Source organism: Ambystoma mexicanum, chromosome 8, assembly GCF_040938575.1.
Source record: "Ambystoma mexicanum isolate Mex_15411 chromosome 8, UKY_AmexF1_1, whole genome shotgun sequence".
Classification (NCBI taxonomy): Eukaryota; Metazoa; Chordata; class Amphibia; order Caudata; family Ambystomatidae; genus Ambystoma; species Ambystoma mexicanum.
In genome coordinates, this window is record NC_090929.1 from 592,226,083 (window position 1) to 592,240,915 (window position 14,833).

General features: G+C 45.6%; 1 protein-coding gene across 1 annotated transcript in view; it reads left to right on the plus strand.

The window, feature by feature from the left end:
* Positions 1 to 14,833, plus strand: part of LOC138473635 (claudin-16-like) — a 195,295-nt gene that overhangs the window by 19,400 nt on the left and 161,062 nt on the right. The window contains exon 2 of the mRNA XM_069612169.1: positions 5,308 to 5,434. Within this exon, the coding sequence (XP_069468270.1) occupies positions 5,308 to 5,434 (127 nt within the window). The remainder of the gene's footprint in view (positions 1 to 5,307; positions 5,435 to 14,833) is intronic.

A 14,833-nucleotide genomic window follows, 5' to 3' on the forward strand; every position in this document is an offset into this window, starting at 1 on the left:
ATAAAACAGAAGCCTAGAAGAAAACAAAAGCAGATTAAGGGTTTAAACATCTCTGATCATCCACAGAGAAGGAAACAGGTAAATTGAGAGTTATCTTTGGAAATAGAAGGAATAGGCAAATAGGAATGAGAATAAGGAGTAGGAATTAATGTAGATTCTATGTTTTTGTTTTTACCACACCACAGGTTATCGGATACAGGAAGAGAGAATGTGAACCTGTGTTTTTTATTTCATCCACTTCCCCTTTCCCGTTGGAGTGTCCTTCATCTAGCATTTTAATAATCTCAAGGTTGAACGCTCTGAGGAATCTGGGGACAAGCAGCGTTTACGGATTAAGAAGATGGGTCTTGACATCAATGCACCAACAAGCAACTCATGCAGAAAAAGAGGACTACAGGAACCACAATGCATAGGGCACACATACATACACAACTAATGCAACAGTACAACACTGCACAATGACAATGAAATACTGCCAGACAGTGATGCCATGTACACTGCAAACTATGCATGTGAATCCATTGCAGCAGGATCGCAGAAACCACAAACATGCAAAAGAACAACCAATCACTCAGCAGGTCACATGCTTGACAGCACAGCACGGGCCCAACACAGACAACATGCACATTTGCAATCCTAACACAAACCATATCTGGCACAACTGGTGTGTGTAAACTGTGTACACAGGGTTCCTCTAAGTGACAATGCACATGCCCACCAGTATGTAACACTTCATTTAATTAGTGGGAATGAAAACCATGTTGTACAAATGCACCGTAAATGCATCAAGAGAGTGTCCATCAACAAGACATATCACATGCCACACATGCTCAATGCACTGTAACTGATAGCTGTGTCCTATGCTCTTCCAGGTGACTCTGGTTACCCCCAACTCTCATGGGTGATGACACATGTGCACAATCCACATACACCACAGCAGATTGCCCACAATGAGGCACACATCAGGATCAGGCTCTGCAATTGACGAACCTTTGACCTGCTGAAGGGATGTATCCAGTCCCACATTTGTACCTGAGGGGCCCTGCAGTACAGACCAGAGAACATTGCCCACATGTTTGTTACCTGTGCCATGCTGCACAGCATCTGCCTCAGACGAAATGCCCCCCTGATGTGGATATGCCTCTCCCAGCAGACAATGATACACTGTCTGCAGATGCAGTGCTGCCTTACTGCGAGCACGAGGAAGCCAGGGACGGACATCTAGATACATTACTTTTCACATGCATCACACTTTTGTATATAGGCAGGTTTTGAATATATCAACGTCACACAAAAAGCATTGTCCTTGCATTTCTTCAAGGGAACTTGTACTTTATTGACAATTGTAGGGAGCATCCATCCTCAACACAACTTTCCACCCACCTACCCCATCCCCAACACCCCTTCCCACTCACATTTCACATCCCCAATGCTCCTTCCCACACTCCTCCCCTGTGCCATGTGAAACAGTGTCATGTAATTTCAAGGCATTTTTTGTGGCCTCTTGCCCTTGTCAGCCTGATAGGGCAGTGTATGGTTGACATTGTGCAAGGAGCAGTACCATGGGATCCCAGGCAGTTACCCCTCCATGGGGGTGACACAGGTAGAAGGCTCAGAATCCTGGCCTCAGATGTGTTGCAGGATAAGGAGCATGCTGGTGTGCATGGTTGCGGTAAACACCAAAATGCCCTCTGTATGCTGCCTCATCCTCTGGCCCACAGCTATTAATACAGCAGACACCATGGACAACTGTCAGTATTGGTGGTCCAATGACTTGGCTATTCTACGGTTGTAGCCCTGCACATTGTCCCCTATGGCCTGCATATGCTGCACCAGTATCTATGCTAGGTTGTCAATGGTTACCTGGCAGAGCTCCATGCAATCAGGCCTCATATTGTATCTAGTGAATGCTGTTGCATAGCCTGTGTACTATGGAGAGGGCCAGGGCTGAAGCAGGGGTACCTGAAGCCAGTATCATCTCCATCAGGTGTATGACTGCCATCACTCCCTGTATCCAGCTCACCCTGGCAGTGGTAAGGAGGTGACGATACCTCAGATGATAAGGGGTACTCAGGGGGCTGAAGATTGGGTGCAGATGTTGTGCCATGTGTGGCATTGGCAGGTTGTTGCTCCTCAGGGATCATCACAGGGGCTGGTTGTGGGGTAGCGTTCGCAGCTGATGGGGGTACTGCACCTGTAACTGCATGTTAAGTGCCTCCATCAGGTGCTTTGTCATCTGTGCCATGTGCAGTGCTGGCAGAGGGGCCACTGGCCACACTTGTGGGGAATGTGGCTGTCTCACCACTTGGTACGGCTGTCATGGTGCATCTGTGGCCATGGTGCCTCCCTCCTGGTCTTCCTCCAGCATTTTCTCATGGCTGGCCTGTGCAGGGGTGGTGGTTGGTGTACTGGCACAAGTGGAGGTCTCCTAGGAAGTGGAGCCCCCCACCTCATCAGCCTGAGTTGACTGTGAACCTGTTGGGTGGATAATGACATGCTCTCAGTCGTCATTTATAGTAGTATGTGGGCTAGCAAGACTCTCATGCAACATGATGAATGGGCATCTTTCACACATTCTGTCTAATGGGCAGGGTCAGGTTCAGGTCAATGAGTACAGCTCTTTCAAGGTCAGAATAGTGTCTGCTGACGGTGTACACGGGACATGCATGGGCTCATTGCCGATTGGCCTGCCAATATGTCTTGTTGATGTGGTGGCACAGGGGGTTCAGTTTGCTATTTGGAATTTTCACAGCACACATGGGCGCTTCTCATGATTCCATGGCTTCATAAGCACATTTCCCCTATGGTGCATGTATATTTTAACAGTATCCCACCTTTCATTGAACATGCATGTAGTCACAGTGCCTTCGTACAGATTGACATGTGGTTGACCATTCCTCTGTCAATTAGGCCCATTTATGCTGGAGACACATGTTTTTACCTAGTGCATTCTCATGGGAGAGGGAACTTGAAGATGAACCAGCATCTCCTTGGCTGCTTGCTCCCGCTTTGGCACTTCCAACGGCTTTTATCCCTTCCATGTGGAGGATGCTGCTGGCCTTTTCTTCTCATGGGGTAAGGATGAGTGGTTCAACAGTGCTGACACCTGTGGCGGATGCCTGCCACCTGTGTTTGCCAATGAGGCTTCTGACCCTGTCCTTGAGGTCGTTCCATCGTTTGTGGCAGCCCTCTCTGCCCCGTGGGCAATGCCCACTGCCATAACCATGTCCCTGATGGTGGCACAGGTGGCAGCCTTCCTTTGGCCACGGGTCCTCCATTGTCTTGTGCCACACAGCTCTTGCGCATGAGTGACCAGCATCTGCAGGTCCACATAACTGAATTTTTGCTTTTGTAGCCTCATATCTGGCATGTTGCCTTTCCCCATTTTCCTGAGACATATTTCACATGACTGTTGTCTTTGGATGGCACCAGGACATGGGTGATTCAGGGTGGACTGGATTTTTATAGATGGCTACTGCCAGGCTTCCATTTTCTGCGACCATGCTGTTTCTGCATGGAAGTAATTTGGGTGGTGGAAATAGCTACAAGTTGACTGGCGGTAATGGTAATTCCACCAATGCTAGGAATCACTGTCCAATGTTAATTTATGGTAGTAACTCCACCAGAGGGAATTACTGTTACCACCAATGGCGTGTGCACGCTGCCGTAACCTTGTAATGCAGCAGTAATTCCACCAGTCACCACAGCGGTAATAGTAATTCCGTCCAGCACAATCACCACCATCATCACTGCCCAACTTGTAATGAAGCCTGAAAATGTATAATATATCATGTGAAATAGATGCAATGCGTCATATAATATATTATTGCATCATTTCTTCACCATATATTTATATCTTACACAGAAAATCTATAGGTCCTAGTCAGTAAATGGTATGGGCCCTGGCATATATAAAATAAAAAACATATTAAGAATACCAGAGTTGCAATTGGCAGGGCAGTAGTAGGAGAGTGGGAATTAAAGTCCAGTATTAATCCCTGTACTTCTCTGAGAGTGCTACAATAGATTCTGGGAGCATAACATTTTTTATCTGGAGGGAGACTAGTATGAATGGTTCAGGACCATGGATTGCTCACAAGTCTGGTGCCTTCTCACTAGGAGTGAGTGACATTTTTGCCCACTAAGTGAAAAGTGCAGAATCCACACTGGAATCCGCTTCCACCCGTGCCATAAAATCGGCATTACTGTTCCGCTGCCACTGAAATTATACTTGGTTTTGTGTAGTTTTGCACTGAGTGTGGTGTTTCGTTGCCATGTTAGTTTTGAGTAGCGGAATGAGAAACTTTGCACAGCTCTTTTTTTTATGCATGCTAGTTTTGTGCAGTGACATGAGTAACTTTGTGCAGGCTTTTCCAAACCGTGCTAATTTCTCACACTGCCACGAGATACTTTGTGCAGTTCTTCCATTCGTGATAGGTTCGCGCAGCGACATGAGAAGCGTCATGCAGGTTTTTTTTTGATCTGTTCTAGGTTCAAGACACCAGCTATTTTGTACAGGTCTTTTTTCGATCCGTACTAGTTTCGTGCAGCGGCACCAGAAGCTTAGTTTGGGTCTTTTTCGATTCATGTAGCTTCATGCAGCTGCAAGAGGAACTTCACACAGGCTTACTTTAGATCCATATTAGTTTCGCATTGCGACACGAGAAACGTTGCATGTTTTTTTCGAACCATGCTTGGTTTGCGCATCGGCACAAGAAACTTTGTGCTGCTCTTTTCGATTCATGCTAGGTTCGTGCCGTAGCACAAGAACCTTCATGCTGCTCTTTGCAATTCGTGCTAGGTTTGCGCAACGGCATGAAAAACTTCATGCCGTTCTTTTTGATCCATGCTAGGTTCACACAGCGGCATGGCAAACTTTGATTGGCTTGTTTCTGTTCACGAGATGGCATGAGAAACTTTGCGCTGCTCTTTTGATATGCCGGGGCTTTGACCCCGTCCCTGTATTGGAAGGGAAGCACATGTGGGATAACCAGGGACATTGTATTGTCTCCAGTTAATGCAATAGTATGGGAAATGAATAGGTTTAGTAGGTTTGGTTGTCTTTTACTCCAGTGTGTTTGTATGTGCGGATGTTCATGATCAACAGTATGTATGTTGAAGAGGAACATTCATGAAAGATGTGAGATTGCAGTAATGGCATGCATCGATATGCCTGTAAATCTTACTGATGCCCAGCATTCCATATCTACCTGGCTCTAGGTGCACACTCAATAAATCCAAAAGAAATCAAATGCATTGTTCATATTGTCTATAATAATGCCATTTTTGTATATTTGTTTTTACCAGATCAACAGTAAAGGTTCCGTAGTGCTGAGTACTCGCTGCAAAGGACTTTGGAGAGAGTGTGTCTGGGACAAATTTGTGAAGATTTGGACTTGCGATATTTTTGGCTCTTACTTGAATCCACATCCAGGTAATTTTTCTGGGGAGAAGGAGGACAGAAATAATTCTTCATTTATTACTGTTCAAAAAATACTATGGCCCCGAATGAGGGAGAAGAGTATAGATTTTGATTACTGGGAAACGCTCCTCAGAATGCAGATTGCCATCGCAGTATTCTGCCTTCCGGCTGCCGGCTGAGATAAGGTGAACAAAGTAACCACTTTTTCCTATGAAGAAATATAAAAAGAGGTTCCTCCTGAATCATTCAACCAACTACAAATCAAAGACTGATGTAGGGAGATCCAAAAGTTTCCCTTCAGTAACATTTCCACCATATCTTGCCCTAGTTCCCTTTCGAGTTTCAGGGGCTCCTTCTGGCACTACCTTTTGCATATCGCCCCCTCGCCAGCCGTGTTCAACGGATTCAATAGATGTCTTATTCCCACTTTTTCTATAGTAGTTGCTGAGAACAAGACAGGGCAGCCAGTTTCTGGGCCCGAGAGAGGAGCACATGCAGAAATTATGCAACCCCCAACTAGGCATCTTGTATTGCTTCTCATCTGTACCGCCAATGTAGTATGTGTAATGAAGAAAATTCCTAACTTAATAGCCACCATCCCACTAAAGGTGATCCACTGAGGTTATACCACTACAGATCCACTTTTTCCAAAACAGTTTCCTACCATTTACTGTGAATTTCAGAGTCTTGCAAATTGTAGACGGGTTCAGCATTTCCTCACTTGCGCCCTACAACAGGTCCCTATACCACCCTTTGTGGCTTCAAGCATTAAGCACTGTTTCCCAGTCATAGGGTTTCCAAATGTACCAACTTTCTTTACACTAAGTGGGGTCTGAGTTTTGCAGACTTTTCTTTCCAAGTGTCTGTCTCCTGGCCACTTTGGCCCTCTAAGAGCTGTCCCAGGAAGCAAGACTAATTGTTTCAGCAAACATCCGGATACCCAATGCACCCCTCATTCCCCACATTGCCTCAGGGCTGTCCATGAGCAATGGGCCCTTTTACTATGTCCCCATAGGAAACAGCTATTTCTTTATAAAGCACCTTCAACATAGTTTTTCTATCCTTGTATGGTACAGAACTGAGCACATAAATATTTTTCAAAAGCACCTTCATTTTTACAATATTAATTTTTCCTAGAGGCTGAAATTAGGTGCTGATCATCTCATAAATACCACCCACGAATTATCAATCACCCTCAGCAAGTTATGTTGCATTACTTATGTGACCTATCTCCATATGTCAACCACAAGGTTCCTAACGCCTCCATTACAACACTCTAATCCACATCCTTCCTGATTACCTTCATGGCATGTATGAGAGTCATGTATGGTCTCTATCAAATCAACATACAGTTTCTAGCCAAGCACTTCAATGTAGTTATGCGTAGTTCCCATCAGTTCTGGAATAGAGCTACACGGGTCCAACAGTAACATTAGAACATTGTGGCATTCACAGGATGCTTGCAGCAACTCTTCCCAAATGGAATCCCCTTAATTCCATAGTTCTGATGAATCGACCCTCAGGAATGGCTCAAGAGATAGGTTATAGAGGAGGAAGGGAGACAAAAGACATAACTTCCTTGTCCCCTTATGTAGATGAAAGTCTGCTAATACCAGGCCATGTGTGACCCCATTTGCTCTTGCACAATCTCATATCATGTTCACAAATGCTCTGAGCGTGTTGGGAAACACAAACTTAATCAGGCATTCCCTTAGGAATATCCAGTTTACCAGGCTGATTACCCTTTCCCCGACTAGGTTTGAAGCCATCTCCCCCTCATTAGAACCTCTGATCAGTTCCCAGGTCCAGGAGACACTAAATGTTCAAGGGACCACTGCTCTCTTTAATAAAGCCAGCGTCAGAGGAGTGCACTTTTTTGGGGCACAAGGTCACCAATATGGTTGGCCATTATCATCCACAGGATTTTAAGGTGGTAGTGTAACATGAACATTGGCTAATAGTTTGCACATTTCAGCCTGTCCACATTCCCCTCAGAAATAACCAAAATCATGGTCTGAACCCAGCCATCAAGGATTGTTATATACTGTGCAATTTCTTAGCACCAGATGGTCTTTAAAACTCATAAAGAATTCAATTTGAAATCCATCAAGACCCGGTGATTTCCTGCCTTTAACCACTTATTTATTTCCCATTTCTCCTCCTCCAAAATAGCCCTATGTAGACCATTTGCATCCTATCCAGTCATGCTGCCCTGTTTCAGCCCCATTAAGGAGCCCATTATGACATCATCAAAACCAATTTTATCCTTTGTGCACAATACAGCTGAGTAAATCTTCAATAGCTCGCCCGTGTCATCGTTCAGCGCCAAAACAAAATGTGATTCTTCAAGCTTCTGTATTAATGCCAGTAGCCTGCTGGCTTTGTCCTCATTATCCCAAAACATGATGTTTGCTCTTGTTCAATAACTGTCGTGCCTGGTTACTTGAAATACATGCAGGGCACCTTTATCTCTGGCCATTTCTTGCTGATCATCACTGTCATCAGTTCTCCAAAACCTTTTTCCCATACAAATAAGTCTTTGCCAAGACATTTCTCAAGCTTAAATGTATCCCTTTTCAAGGCCATTGACTAGCCATCCTTACAAAACAGACTTCAAGCAAACCCGCAGCTACTCACTCATTTGATGTTCTCTTCCCAAGAATGTTTTATTTCAATGCCGAAACTGTTGGTCATGTGATCATCTGACAAAATTACCTCTGTTTAACCTCTAATTCCTCAGGTGAGCATATCCCTCCTGCCAGACAAATCTTCATTGTGATATGATATGAGTCATTTATAACGTGCCTGTAGACAAGAGTTTCTAGGCATGACAAGACAAGGGATAGTAGAGGACAGGGGGACAAGACAAACAATCTTACGAGGCCTTGTGTCATTCAGATCATGCAAGTGCGACAATGTAAAGTGCAAGGGGACGGGAGGAGGGAGAAGTGCCAGGGAGAGGGAAGGGGGAAGTGCAATCAGGGCAGCAATGCTCTGAGTAAGTGCAGCCAGAGCAGCGCGGCACTGGGTACAGGAGGCAGGGGGTTGTGTGGTTACAGATACAGCCCCTAAGTGCATGGTAGGCCCTGGGGCAGTGCAGGGGAGACTGATCATGGAGGAGCCTGGCACCCAATAAGACTCTGAGGGTAGTCAAGCAACCAGTTGGTGCCGCAGAAAGGTAGGTCATCAGGGGAGAGAGAGAGAAAGCAGAGGAGAAGAGGAAGGTTTTGAGCTGCTTTCAGAACTTCAGGTGGTCCAGCTCAAGTTTGAGAGGGACAGGGAGGCCATTCCAGAAGGAGGCACCTGTAGAGGAAAGAGATCTACCCCCACTCTCTGCCTGGAGAAGTGTCTGACCCTCAGAGAGTTTGAGGTAGCTAAGCTAAGGCCTCGAGAACGAAGGCATTTTGGAAGAGTGAGTTGGATGTAGTGCTAGCCCCGACCCCATAAAGCCCAGAGGACGATGCAGAGGGTCTTGAACTTCATCCTTGCAGCCAACGGGAGCCAGTGGAGAGATTTCAGGGCTGGAGAGATACAGTCCCGGGGTTGAGACCAAGCACAAGTCTTGCAGTCCTGTTCTGGTTTAGTTGCAGAGGGCGGAGAGTAGAGGAAGGCAGACTGAGAAAGAGGCTGTTGCAGTAGACCAGCCTAGAGAGAAGCAGGTCTCTGGAGACAGTGAGATTTTGGAGGAACCTGAGAAAAGGAAGAATGCAGCTGTTAGAGGTGAAGCTGGTAGTGTTTCTTCTTAGCAAGGCCCATAATGTGAGGAGAGAAGGAGAGAGTGGAGTTGAAGATGACACCAAAGTTTTTGGGCTCACAGGAAGGCAAAGGAAGAGGGCCCAAGGAGGGCAGCCAGAGAGAGAGAGCAGGAAAGTGGTAGCAGTGGTCCCAATGAGAATGATCTCTGTTTTACTGGCATTACATACATCATTGGAGGTGCACCAGTCCTAAATTGCAGATAGTCAGGAATGAGCGAAAGAGGAGAGTAGGCTTGGGGGAGCCTGAAAGGAAGCTGAGTGTCATCTGCATCACACTGGAAGTTAGAGGAGAAGGTAGAAATCAGGTAGGCAAAACAAGCCAAGCAGACATTGAAGAGCCAGGGTGAGAGGATCGAGCCCTGGGGAACACCACAGGTGGAGAGAGAGCTGGTGGAGAAAAAGGACCCAAGTTGGACCTGGTAGGGTCGGTTCAGGAGGAAGGAGGTCAACCACTCCGGGGCCTGATCCATGATGCCCAAGTTCTCACGGAGTCGTTTGGACAGGATGGCATGATTGACCATGTCAAAAGCAGAAGAAAGGTCAAGGAGGATGAGGACAGAAGGAAGGATGGAATCAAGATTAGTGAGCAGAACTTCATCGGTGTTCAGAAGAGCAGTTTCTGTGCCTCTGGCTGCTCTAAAGCCAGACTGATGGTCATGGAGACAACCAACAGATTCAGTGTGGAGAGTAAGCTGGAAGATGGCCAGCTTTTCCAAGAGTTTGCCCAGGAAAGGAGTGATGGATATCGGGCGATAGTTTGCCAGAAAGGTAGGATCTGCAGAAGGATTTTTAAGGAGAGGTTGCACAAGGCAGTGCTTGAGGAGAGAGGGGAAAGATCCACGGGCAAAAGAGCAATTGCAGAAATTGGCGAAGGCTGAAGCAAGGGTGTCAATGTGGTTCTTAATGGTTCTGGAGGAGCAAGAGAGCACCTGTTTGGATGACGCATTCATAGATCGGACTAGTCTAGAAACGTTGTTAGGTGTTGTCAGAGAGGAAGAGGAGAAAGGAGGAGAAGAGGAAGAGGCGGCCAGAGGAGGGCCGAGACAGGTAATGGGAGAGGAGAAGTGAGAAGCCAGAGCCATGCAGAGGGCCTGGGAGGGAACAGGGGAGGTGGAGACTGTAGAAGGATTGCCCAGCTACCTTGCAGATTTTAAAGTGTTTTTTTTCCATGCTGTTAGAGACTGCAGAGATGCAGGGTTGGATGTGGTCTCTCTTCTTGGACAGGAGAGTCTGTATTGCCTTCGGATCAGGCAGCAGGCCAGTTTGCCAGAGGATGCGTCCAAAGCCCACTTCCTCTCAGCCACCCTGCACTTGCATTTCAGGGCGACGAGGTCGGAGTCATACCAAGAGTTGCACTTGGAGGTAGGCTTCAGATGGATCCTCATGACAGGAACAAGGACATACAGAGGGTTGGAGATAGAAAGATGTAGGTTATAGAGGGATGTTTCAGAGTGTGAGTCGGCCACAGGCATTGGAGGAGCAAAGAAAGTAGAAGCAAAGGCATCCACTGACACATGCTTCATGGGTTGAATGTCCGAGAAGGTAGGTGGCAGTGCTGGTGTATGCCTAGCCCGAGGGACAGAGAGTTTCAGGTGAGAGGAGGGCAGAAAGTGGTCAGACCAAGAGAGAGGGGTGGTGAGAGGGTTAGAGAGGGTGTTGTCGAGGAGATGAGAACCAGTGTCTGGCAGAGTGTGTCGGACGAGAGGGTCGAGTAGAATGAGAGAGAGTGTTGCAGAGGTTGTGAAAGAGCCCAGGGATTAGAAGCATCCAGGTGGATGTTGAGGTCTCTCCGGAGAAGGTGAGAGGTGGAGGCAAGGAGAGAAGAGGAGAGGTCAGCCCATTCTGAGAGGAAAAGGGCAACCTGGCCAGGTGGCTTGTAGATGATGGCCACAGTCAGACAGAGGCCAGGAGACATAGAGAGCCTCCAGACCAGGCATTCAAAGGAGGAGTAGGCCTGCATAGGAGTGACAGAAGCAGGGATCCACTCCAGAAAGATCAGATCTACTTCATCTTCAGATCGGTTGTTCTGGGTTCCAAGAGGATCTTGTAGCTATCAATGAGGAGAGTGTCAAAACTCGTGACAGAGGTGGCTGTGAAGCATGTCTTGGTGGGACCGAGGACATCCAAGTCAAGTTCTTCATGCAGATGGCATTGTCAAAGGAGTGTTTGACAGCAGAGCAAGTGTTGCGAAAAGCAATGTGGAGCAGGTTGCCACATTTGAAAGACTTCTGGGGTATTGTACAGTCTTGAGGTACGTCCAGCAGAAGTGGTAGAGGGACCTGAGAGTGGACAGAGGTGGTAAAAGGAGGTTGCATAGTAGCCACAGAGTAGAAGGAAGGTGCCATAGAGGCAGCAGAAGAGGGAGGAGGCAGAGGAGTTCAAGAGGTTCAAGAAGGAGTTGCAGGAGAAGGAAGGAAGTTGATGAGACATGGCAGATGCCTATCAAAAAGGAGGTGATCGGGCTGAGTACCCTGGACCAAGACACTGCCATTCAGACAGACATTCACGATGGTCTTCGAGGAGTGGAAGAAGGCCAAGAGGGCCACCATTAATGGGAGAGGAAGAGATAGGAAAGAGAGAGCTGAGAAATATCAGGGGTCCATAGGTCTGGTGACGGAACGATAAAGAGGATGTTTGTGAGAGTATGTCTGGAGGAAGCACTGATGTAGGTGTCAGCGATAGGGAGGCCTGGGTTGGAGACCAGGATATCCCTCTTGAACTTCTTTCTTCCAGACTTGGTGAGAGGATAGGATAGGAGATAGGGTACAAGTTAGAGAAGATTGGAGAAATGGAGAGCACCATTGGGGGTGCAAAGTGGAAATTAGGAGGAGGGGGGAGCAAAAGATAGGAGGAGAGATGCAGGGTCCAGCACTGTACAGTGCATCTGCTGAGGGGGTCACACAGTAGGGAGCACACAGGAGGAGCAGACAGGTGACAAACAAAAACAATTGTACCCCCTGCGTGGTGGGGACCTAGAGAGCAGGAGAGAGTAATGAGACACAGTTTACAGCACAATAGTAGCCACAGTCGCAGGGAATCTAGAGAGTGGGAGAGGGCCTAATGGGAGCACAGTTTACAGTACAGTAACCACAGATGTGGGGACCTTGAGAGCGGGAGTGAACCTAGTGGGACATAGTTCGCTGTATAACAGTAAGCACAGTTGAAGGGGACCTAGAGAGTGGGAGAGAGCCTAATAGGAGGTGACCTAGAGAAAGGACACAAAACACAAAGTATGGCTAGCCATTAGAGGGAAGAGCCTAGGGTTGCATAGAGACAAAGTAAGTTATGTCAGGCTGTTAGGTGGAAGTACACACAAAGGCCAATAAGTTTAATAGAGATTTAATAGAGGTTTAAGAGAGGTTTAATTAAGATTTTGGTTTTCTGTCGTAGAGTTATTGCAACATATTGCAACAATTGCTCACCTAACATGGAAGCACTTACAAAACAAAGAAAATAGAAAGAGAACTTCTGTTAGGTGAACACCTGATGCTCAAATACAATCCTTCCCTAAATATTCTAACATACACTTCCAGAGTTGTTGTTTATTTCATGGAAATTCAACCTCAAACGGGAAGCATTTACAAATATATAAAACGCAGGTGCCAATCTTGAAGCTGAATTTTTGTGAGGTTCCAATACATCTGAACTTCAAATCTGTGTATATCGCATGATCCAAGATACATATTCTACCAATCTCTGCCTGCTCCCTAGGAGGCCGCTGGGCACCCGTATGTAATATATTCTCAGAAAACTGAAATGGTCACCAAAGGAAAATGTGTAGCACCTTTCCCTCGGCTACAGCGATCAAGGGGTCCACTAAGTCTAAATGAGCCACCAGTTTTCTGCAGTCCTTATTATATTCCTTATGAAATTGCCTACTACTAGCACATCATCCCATCTCTAACTCAATTGTGACATTGAATTTCCCACCTCAGTTTAGGTCCTAAACTCCCAGAGGGAGTAGATACGTTAAAATGGCACCACATATCAACGGTATACTTGCATTTCGTTGAAGTGTTTTTCATTGTGGGACTTTTCATCGCCGACCCTTTCATCGACAACATTTTTTTAAATTTTTTTTTTTTTAGGGGGGGTGTTTGTGCGGGTTGGGGTATGATTATTTAAGTAAGGGAGTGGTTTGGGGGGCGCAGTCCCCCCATAAATAAAAAAATAAATAAAAATAAAAATGTTGGCGATGAAAGGGTCGGCGATGAAAAGTCCCACGATGAAATTTCGTTCGGCGAAATAACGTAGAACCATATCAACCAACTTCTATTTTGGGAAATCCTTGGTGAATAGGATTTGATCAGTTTCCAGCATACCCTGTAGAGAATATAGCAATCCCACTCTATTACATGAGATCAGGTTGTCACAAGAAACATTGGGGTTGATTCACAAAGAGGTTTGGAGGAGAAACTCTCAGTTTCTACTGGGTAGAGACTATTCATTCACAATAGATGTTACTGTTAGTAGCACTTACTTACTCTTGACTTATCATTCTGTTTCCAAGAGTGAACCAGACACCATCCTAGTAATTTATTTCTTAATCGAATAGTCAATCTTGAAGAGTAATTCAAAAGTGTGTCATAGTTTCATACTAGAAACGTCTTTGGGAGTCAGACCTTTAAACCACAAACATTGACAAACTTAAGATAAATTGACATTTGTTCCATTCATTCATATTCTTGCTGTTTATGTTTTTCACCAGACAAATAGAGTAAAACTCACGTATATCATCATTTCATAATGTATGGAACATGTTTACCATTTATCATCAATATTCTAGTGATTTTCAAAAACGCAATAAGAACTCCTACATGTAGTGTTGAGTAGAATAGGCCACATGACAATTGCTGAACTTTGTTATTTGTGTATTATGAAGGCTGAACTTATTTTAACCATATACAATAAAATATTTACAAAAAATAGGCCACATGAGCTAAATAGCTACACAAGCACAGCACCACCTAGTAGCAATCACTGGTAATTCACATCCAGATAACAAGTGGACTTGCAGTGATGGCTACTAGGTGGCGTGTTCTTGTGTGTCTTTTAGCTAAAGTGGCCTATTCTGGTCTGTTCTACTCTCATCTTACAGGTAGCTGTGTTTGCTTTTATATAAACCCACCATATTATTGATGGTGAATCGTAAACATTTCCCATTGCTCCAGTCTCAAGCATGTCATTCTATGCCATACTGATGATCCCCAATAAAATGGAAATACTAGTATGTGGCTTTGACCATTAACTATGAAGCAAAAAGCAATCTTTAGCTTATTTGCATACTCACAGTGCATTGCTGTTTGGCTTGGATATGGAGGCGAACTTCCAGTGATTGCTATTAGGTTGTGCTCTGCGTGTGTGGATTTTTAGCTTGCATTACAATATTTAATAGCACATCACAGATAGGAGTTTTGCCTCCTTTTTTAAGCCACCATAATATTGATGGTGAATGGAAAACACAGTCCAATGCGTTCAATCACATCAAGGTGTTCAATCTAAGCCACATTGATGATCCCTAGTAAAGGTGAAATGTGTAGCGTGTGTTTAGGGGAGTTCTTGAAAACGGACGGACTTGGATTGCTAAAGATGTGTAAAAATGCAAAGCTTTATGAGGTGACAATGTTCTATGGAGTGGAAAGCAACATTTTCAGCT